Source organism: Myxocyprinus asiaticus, chromosome 10 (assembly GCF_019703515.2).
Source record: "Myxocyprinus asiaticus isolate MX2 ecotype Aquarium Trade chromosome 10, UBuf_Myxa_2, whole genome shotgun sequence".
Taxonomy (NCBI): domain Eukaryota; kingdom Metazoa; phylum Chordata; class Actinopteri; order Cypriniformes; family Catostomidae; genus Myxocyprinus; species Myxocyprinus asiaticus.
Genome location: NC_059353.1, coordinates 42,206,876 through 42,216,611, shown reverse-complemented (window position 1 = coordinate 42,216,611; position 9,736 = coordinate 42,206,876). Strand labels below are relative to the sequence as shown.

The window sequence follows — 9,736 nt, the reverse complement described above, 5'->3', positions numbered from 1 at the left end:
CCATTTTGGAATAAGGCTGTAACATAAAATGTGGAAAAAGTGAAGCGCTGTGAATACTTTCCGGATGCACTGTATATATACAGAAAATATTCAGACCCCTTCATTTTTTCACATTTTGTTGTTGCAGCCTTATGCTAAAATGCTTTAAAAAAAATTTTTTTCACATCAATCTACACTACATACCCTATAATGGCAAAGCAAAAAACAGATTTTTGGCAACTGCCCATGTCACCCATGCCTAAATCCGACACTGACTACAATTAAATGTGACCTGCTTCATCATTTCCAGTCACCACCAGAAAGAAATTTAGCTTGTTATGCACTAACTTAAAAGGGGAAATGTCAGCTTTAAAAATATATATATATTTCTATTATAATATTTCTAAAAACATATATATTTTCATTTCTAATATGTTTCTATTCTAATAATTTCAAAACGTTGCCAATATATAATAATTTAAATGTAAATGTTTGTTGAGAATGTTTTTTCTTTAGTGCATAAACTCAAAATGATGGAGCAGGTCACACATAGCCACATGTCTTGAGACACATGATTTAACGTAATTTGAATACAATTTATCTGGATTATTTTCCTAATGTTGTGTGTTGTATGTCGTTCGACATGTACACTCAATTGCACTTTTTCGTTGAAAATGTGGAGCAACCTATATGTACACCCCAAAGGGAGAAACTTGAGTACTGGGCGTCTCTGCCGCGTCAGCTGCCCTGCCCCCGACGCCACGCAGACAGAAGTGCAAGATGTCCAAGCTTTGTACTTTTTACTTTTGTTTGATTTTGTTTCTGCAAACTCTCGATAGCCTTATCGTTTTAATTCACGCAAATGAATCAAACGACGAGGTTAAAATTGAGGTCACCTTTCTGCCAGAAAACTGCACCCAGAAATCCAAGAGAGGAGATATGCTGAATGCGCATTACGATGGATACCTTGCAAAGGATGGATCTCAATTCTATTGCAGGTAACCCCACACGCATGTTAGAGAATAAAGGATCTGTATTAAATGTAAAATAATATTTGGGAGTCTAGTTAGCTGTGTATTTTGTACTTAGTTGGGCATAAAAGCTGACGTCCTTTTTATTTGAAGCCATAGCCAAATAACGTTGGTTGTTCATTTTCAATCTTATAGCCGTTCGACAAAAACCGGCCACCCACACTGGTTTGTGCTAGGCGTTGGAGAGGTCATTAAGGGCCTCGACTTAGGGCTGAAAGACATGTGTCCCGGTGAGAAACGAAAAATTACAATTCCCCCTTCTCTGGCGTACGGCGAGAATGGAAAAGGTAGGTCGTCGTCCCACTCAAGTATGTCACGAATCTTACAGTACAGTACTCACCTCGTGGCGCTGTTTTGCCTCTTTACGCCTACTAGTTTAACCTTACCTTTATTTTCATGTTTTGCACTTGTTTTATTTAACATTTATTTTAATGATTCATTTATTCAAAGACATAATTTATCGTAATATTTGTGCGGAAACTTGACATTTTTTATTAATGATTTCAACGATTCAAATAAACATTCTTAAAATATCATTCAAATTAAAAAGCGAGGTGTTCTACCTTTCATTTTCATTTTAAGTTATTTTGAACCATTAACAGTCACTTTTCTATGGAACAGCTCCTGTGCCACCAAATGCAACAGTTATCTTTGAAGTGGAGCTTTTGTACATTTCCAGAGGACCACGCAGCATAGAAGCCTTTAATGAAATTGACCTTGACAGCGACAGGGCCCTCACAAAAGAAGAGGTAATAGAGATCAATAGGTCTTATCACACATCCTAATATTGCTTTTTGTGAGTAGAAAATATGTTCTGTACTCATTTAGATGAAATTTTAGCATGTAAATCCTATAAGTAATATTTTCATGTCAGGCTACTTTTGCCTACCTTTTGAGATTTTATTCTTTATTTTTAATTGTTTTTTTTTTGTTTTGTTTTTTACATAAATTGTTGTTTTGGATTTACAGATTAAAGCGTACTTGCAAATGGAGGCAAAGAAGTTAAATACAAAGAAAGACGAATCCTATTTTGACGATGTGGTGGCAGATGTCTTCCATAGGAATGACCACGATGCTGATGGGACCTTATCGTTAAAGGAGTACAATGTTTATGGGCATGATGAACTGTAGAAGCTGATAAAAGTGTTTTGCTTAGACAAGACATTTTTATGCAGCTGGTACACTGGCCTTTTTTTTTTTTTTTTTTTTTTTTTGCCAGAACCGTATTTGATAAACGATTCCTCTATGATGAATACCACTAAATAAACGCAATTAAAAAGTTTTGTAATTGGTTTCCCTATGCATTTGAAAAGCACTAATTTCTTTCTCTGTATCTGCAATCTCTTATCTCTTTCAATTCATCACAAACCAGCTTTCTGCAGACGATTAAGGGCTTTTTCTGTGGTTTTGATGTTGTATTTCAAATAAAAAAATACATAAATGCATACATAATGTCTTTTCTAAACATTTAAAGAGCACCTATCATAATTATTTCATATTAGATTTATAAATGATGTAGCCCCAAAAGATACAGAAAAATTAAGTAGTTCAATTTGCAAGATTACTTCATTTATTCATATATAGATAGTTGTCTGCCTCTGGGCAGTACTCTCATTTAGAAGGCAATTATACCTTATATGTGAAGCTATGCATCCTTAACTTGGATACTAATATACCTAATTTAGGACCCAGCAGATGAAGTGAAAGACTTGGATGATTTTTTCTAGGTAACCATGTTATTAAAACTTCTTGAACTATGCACACATTTAAAATGAAACAATTAAAACAGATGAACTCAAGGAACTCTGCTTAAATCGTAATAAAATGTAAAAAAAATTGTCGCATTATGTTCCATACAATACCTGAAAAGTATTTGCAAAGTATAATTCTTTCATGTGTTTGGCTGCACTGTTAAAAAAATGCAGTCACCTGCTGTAAAATAATGAAGATGCATTTATTGTTTAAAATTACAGATGGAAAAGGGCACATTTAATTGGCCAACCTCAAAGTTGCAAATTCACTTCTCTCAACAGCCACACTAATTTTGCTATGCACACTAAGGTCGCTAGGTGTCTTTCTAATACAACGATTGGAACCAAAGTTTGCGTGCACTTTCCTTGAACTTGTTGAAATGTATTTGTAATCAGCTGTAACTCGAAGAAAAGAGGTGAAAAAAATTATGTTTGTATGAACAAAAGAGATGATTCTCTGGTGGGGAGAAATGACAGTACGGTCAATTTGCCTATTTTGTGGCACAAACTGCAGAGGAGCATTGTATGCTAAGAAAATGAAAGCAGTAAATGCATTTGCAAAACAATAAGAGGTCAAAGGAGCTAGTAAGTGACATCCTAAAATACAGATAGATGACATTTTTGTTAGCACAGACTCTACTCAGAACTTGGTTCATTTCAAAACCAAGTGCATGTAAAACTCCTCTGACTCCCTCAACTCCCCGCATGCCAAATGTGACGTAAACCATATCTGTGCCAAGATTTAGAGCAGATCCAGAAAGAGGAGAGAGAGTGGGTTCATGAGACTTTGAAATGCAGTGACTGTTTTACTCTTAATGTAAATTGTACAATTTCAGAGTCAGTGGTTTGCCAAAGTATCCAAACTGATTATCATCAGAGCATGCATTGACTTTTAGCTAAAATCTCAAAGGGAAATGCTAGTCATCCTTAAAAGGATAGTTCAACCCAAGAAATAAAAATCATTTGTCATCATTTACTCACCCTAATGTTGTTTCAAACACATATGACTTTATTTCTTTAGTAGAACACAAAAGATGTTTGGTAGAATGTTCGTTTCAGCCACCATACTTTAGCACACATTTTACAATAATACCATACAGTCATACTTTTATTGTAGGGAAAAAGATGCAATGAAAGTGAATAGTGACTGAGGCTAAATGAGCCATTCTACATTCTACAAAACAAGATGTTCGGTAGAATGTCTCAGTTAGCCTCAGACACCATTCACTTTCACTGCATCTTTTTCCATACAATGAAAGCGAATGGGTGCTGAGGCTAACATTCTGCCTAACATATTTTGTGTTTTAAGAAAGAAAGTCATAAAAGTTTGAAACAATATACGTGAGTAAATGATGACAGAATAAAAAATGTTTGGTGAAAAAAGCCATTTCAACACTGCCATTGTCCTTTATCTCTTTAATGTTTGAAGTTGGGCTTTGACAGACAGACATTTAATGTGATGTAAGGACTGGCTAGGCTTGAGATCCAGTGGTTATGCCTTTAGAGCTTGGTGATTACAGGTCTACCAGAGGGAATGGTGTTTAAAGACCACCAGAACAGTTCTGTTAAACAATAATTTGTGTCAAGTTCCCATGGCTTAGTTTGGTCCTGTATGTCTTTTGTTATTTCACTAATAAAAGAAAGAAAATAGTAAATGAGGAAGGAGTTTACTAAACACGTGAGCCTCAATTCTTTACATTTAACTCTGTGAATCTTTATACAATGTTGTGTCTGAATTGTGCCTCAACTGATTAGAAATCACTCCCAAAAATGCCAATAAAAGGACTTTTATAGTTGCATGCATTTTAACAGAGCTCCTTTGTCTGAAACTGAAATGCATTTATTGTACTCTGCATTACAGCTTAAAACAGTCTCAGCATCAATAGAAAATATAGCCATTTATGAAATCTGATGCTTTTCCTCACCATCCTATTCATGAAAAATTATGAGTGCAGTTAACAATGACATACTCTATTAAAGAGAAGGAAGAGGGCAGAAAGACTGTACTCAAACCACGTCTAACATTCCCAGTTTGTCAGCTATAATATTAGAACACTGCAGATGTTGCATAAATTACAGTATTACAGTATAGTGATTACCTAATCAACATACAGTAGATTTATCCACTAAAACACAAATGAACAAAGGGCATTGCAAAGACTACTGAAGAACTCCACTTTATGGAAAAAAATAATAATAGAAGAAAATCAGCTTCCTCTGGGAGTGTTGCCATGTCAGACATGTGTTATTGCTGTTAAAACATGCCCAGGAGACCTGAGTTGACATTAAATGTGTGTAATATATTACACACATTTTAATGGATTTATTTTTAATTGAATTATTATCTGCCGATTAATTAATCGAAATAATCGCATATCAATATTTATTGAGACAGGCCCCCAAATAAAGAATTTAGTATATATAATAATGCAGTTATAACTAGGCCTATACTATAATATGTAATACATATAATTCAGATCATTCAAATAAATTACATCATCTTGTGGCAGCAAAGTAAAACATTAAGACAATACAAAAAGTGGCTTTAGAAGTCATATCATTGAACATAGCCCTATTATTTTCTGACAGTCTGCACGATTTTTAATAATTATTCATACATAAACCACACAACTTTGGTTGCATCTCTAGTCATAAATGCAGTGTTTTTATGGTGGCTTGTCAAGTTAAATGTAGTTTCAATCTTTGAAAAACTGCTGTTTTTGAGTGCCAGAGCACGTCATGTGTGGAAGTATGTGCCGCCTGCTCTCGTTGGAATGAAGAGTTGTTTAGGGTTATATTTAGGGTTAAGGTTAGGGTTAGGGGTAGGTGTAGGTGTAGGGTTTCTGTAGGACTCCAAATATACTCAGTGTGTGCACGTTGCATGCTACTCTCAAAAGACTTTAGGTAACGGAAGGTTACCTTCTAGACACAACCTGTTTTGCCTGTACAACCCCAATTGCTCTGATGGTAATAAAATTCCTTAATATGGAATTTACTTGCAGTCAGGGGGCATGATTAACTGTGTTAATTTTTTTTAACAGGTTATTTTTCATATAATAAGTCACACTTAGCATGTTATATCGGAAGCCCTAATATATATAATAGCATGTTATATCTTTGCCATCCTTTACATCTGATTAGTAAAAGGTGAATAAAAGGGATAGTGAGAATAAAATGATGAAAATCTGTCATCATTTACTTAGCCTCATGTTGTTGTGAATTTCTTTTGTCTGTGGAACACAAAAGGAGGCTGTGAGGCAGAATGTTAGGGACAGATATCCTCAGTTACTATTCACTTCCATTGCATCTTTTTCATACAATGAAAGTTAATGGTATCTGAGATTGCATATTCTGCCAAACATTTTGTGTTCCATGGAAGAAAGTCATACAGATTATAACAGAATTTTCATTTTTGCATGAACGATTTTTTTAAATATTAAGACATTAAAAGAGATCTCGACAACAAACTGACAGAGACATCTAAAATTTGTGCAGAAATGTGACCTCTCCAACATAAATACAAAAGTCTCCCAAACAAAATGCTAAAACAATAGGAACATAGTATTGCAATTAGGGATAAGAAGGCTCCCCATGCAAAGCACAGAGAATAGTCATTGGAAAAGCAACACTTAAAACTAACAGCACAAACAACATCTGCATAAAGTCAGGTCAAATTCCAATCCCAAGAGTTCACATACTGCAGCACCCTCAAACAGCAAATGGCAATACCACAACCCTGAGAAGAATATGTTTAATCCATTCAGACTCTTTATAACTGATAGTACACGATAAACCCATTATTATCTTTTTTTTATTCACTGGTTTTACAATTTCCATCTGTCTTATATATGTGCTGTATTTATTCTGGTTTTGATAGCACATCCCTCATTTTTTGACCGACTGAGCTTGGATCACCAAAGTTGTTCTACAACAACGTTGGCATGGGTTTAAGATTTGTGTGCATCCTGTTGTTTTCATTAACAGCAGCAGTGTGTAGTGTCTGATAGTTTACAAGTGTTTTAATTTTACACAAGCAAGCAATATACCAAGTCTGCACATTCAGGCTTTACAGGTCTGCACTTTATGAGCATGGCAATAGAAAGAACCCCTGAATAAACACCTAACCAGACATGTTTACATGGGAGGATGGCCGAAAGAAATGTAAGAGGATCTGAATAAATATGTTTTGTTCTGCAGTGACACAAATCGGTCTCCTCTTTCAACATCCCTGTTTGTTGTGGGTTTTTATAATTACAGAGAGCAAATATAAATCACTCTAAAATCTCTGTCTTCAATAAAGGGATAGTTCGCCCAAAATTTTTAATTTTGTCATCATTTACTTCCCTATCAAATTGAAAATTTGTATAGAGTTTTTTACTTTAGTGAAGAAAATGAACTTATGCAAAGCACAGGCAGTTTTGAGAAACTAGAAACATGTGGTTTTTCAGAATTTTGCAATGGTTTCACTAACCAATGGTGCTTGTTATCGTCTGAGGAGAAGAATAATTTTTCCAGGATTAGGAATGAAGACAAAGATCCATAAACATATGTAGACAAACATAACTTATTGATGCGCCAAGTATTGTTTGGGAGACCATATCTCAATAAATTCTTAGTTGTTGACGGAGTATGTAAAGCAAGACAAAAGCAATGTAAATGCATTATTTTATATGCAATGACCAATGGTTAGACCAGTGTTTCCCAACCACTGTGCCACGACACATGTTTTTGCTTCACCAATAATGTCTTTGAGAGTACTAAGCAACAAGAAATATTAAAAACTGTTCAAATTTGTGAAGAGACATTGAATGTCTCATCATTTCTTTTAATTAAATATCACCTTATCGTTTACGAATATCAGAGACCCCAGTTATTGAACTAATTTAAATTCACCAAGAAAACGCTTAGACCTAAACATAAATGAGTCATTTTATTACTTTCTGCTATCAAAACAACTGCAAGCTTTTTTTCTCTCTTCCAAATACATGTTTTCAATGTTTATTGTGTACACCTCCCCCTTTTTTACATGGCAAACTCGTAAAATCGCCCCTCTGTGACACTTTCTGCAACGCTTGTCATGTGGAGTGCAATACGGCGCTTGACGCTGGCGTCACCACTCATGTGAAATGCACTTTACAATGACGAAAGAACATTATTGAAACTCAAATTATTATTATTTGTCTATTATTGTGGTCTTTTCTGATAAAAGCCATGCTCAGCAGTTTAAATAGGCTACTGTAGGAAAATGATACCATAGATCTGATTTGTGTTTATAATTCTTATACTGAAGTCAGTAGATTTGTAGCCATGCAAGTTTTAATAAAGGAGAACATTATTGAAACTCACTATTATTAGACTATTACTGTTGTCTTTTTGGATGAAAAATAATGCTCAGACAGATGGAAGACTATAGATCTGTTTTGTTCTTTTAATGCTTAAACACTATAAAGTCTCTTGGTAGATTTCGGTCATGAACGACTCAAAATGATTCACTGACTCACTCATAGCACATAAGACGCTCATTTGTCGCCACCTAGTGACATTTCCAGAAGGGGTCACTGAACTAATCAATTAATAAAATTGAAAACATTTGTGAAACAGAAGCAAGCCTCACCAAAATACTCTTTATTTTGCAGCTAATTCTGCACAGTTTTAAACTTGAATAAACTTGAATCACTAAAATAGCTGGAATTGGTGTTTTTAGCTTATTCTTTAAAAAAAATATCCCCAGAAAAAAATTTCGTAGACCAGTGATTGTCTTACCTTTTTCGCCCCTCATGAGTTTGCATCCCTGTAATTTGTTGTGGCATTGCAAGAACAAATCTACAAATTAGAAAAGAAGCAAATTTGTTGTTTTTTCATTAGTGCTCTTGCCACCTGTGACCTCACACAGCGTAGCCTACCAATGTGACTTGTTCTTTTTTTTTTTTTTTTTTTTTTTTTTTGCATAGCCGAATTTCAAACATTACAAGTAAACACACTACTAAGACGGACATAAAACATGGACAAGTTCTTGAAAAGGAAAAATACTGACGATGGTTAGCCTATGTGGGATAGTGGTGTGCCGTAGAATTTTTTCGGCGTAAAAAGTGTGCCGTGGCAGAAAAAAGGTTGGGAAACACTGGGTTAGACATTTCATTGTTCCAGGAACTTAAAGGAATAGTTCACCCAAAAATGAAAATTCTCTCATCATTTACTCACCTTCATGCCATCTCAGATGTGTATGACTTTCTTTCTTCTGCAGAACACAAATTAAGATTTTTAGAAGAATATGTCAGCTCTGTAGGTCCATACAATGCAAGTGAATGGGTGCCAACATTTTGACGCCCTAAAAAGAACGTAAAGGCAGCATAAAAGTAATCCATAAGACTCCAGTGGTTAAATCCATATCTTCAGAAGTGTTAAATATGTATGAACAATATTTAAGTAAATTTTTGCTAAAAATTCTTCTCCCTGACAGTAAAGGGCGTATGCATGAAGAATATGAATCACCAAAAATACAAGAAGAAGAATGTGAAAGTTAAAGTGGAGATTGACTGAGCAGTGAGAAGAATTTATAGCAAATACTGACTAAAATATTGATCTGTTTCTCACCCACACCTATCAAATCGCTTTTGAAGACATTGATTTAACCACTGGAGTCATATGGATTACTTTTATGCTGACCTTTGTTATTTTTAGAGCTTAAAAATTGTGGCACCCATTCACTTGCATTGTATGGACCAAAAGAGCTGAGAAATTCTTCTAAAAACCTTCATTTGTGGTCATTGTGATGAAGAAAGAAAGTCATACACATCTGGGATGGCACAAGGATGAGTAAATGATGAGAGAATTTAAATTTTTGGGTGAACTATCCATTTAATGCTGAATTGAGGGTACATAACTTGCAAAGCAGGCAAGTACCAACACACTTGTGATGGGCCTATGTTACCTCACTGTTAGCAAAGCAAACCGTTTTAACATGCTTGAACAACG

General features: G+C 34.9%; 1 protein-coding gene across 1 annotated transcript; it reads left to right on the top strand.

Annotated features, from left to right (window-relative positions):
• The first annotated feature begins 706 nt into the window (after positions 1 to 706).
• On the top strand, positions 707 to 2,455 carry fkbp7 (FKBP prolyl isomerase 7). The gene is made up of 4 exons (XM_051709158.1): positions 707 to 977; positions 1,146 to 1,297; positions 1,632 to 1,759; positions 1,980 to 2,455. The coding sequence occupies exons 1-4, from the start codon at positions 760 to 762 to the stop codon at positions 2,139 to 2,141; spliced, it is 660 nt and encodes a 219-aa protein (XP_051565118.1). The 5' UTR covers positions 707 to 759; the 3' UTR covers positions 2,142 to 2,455.
• Positions 2,456 to 9,736: the final 7,281 nt, after the last annotated feature.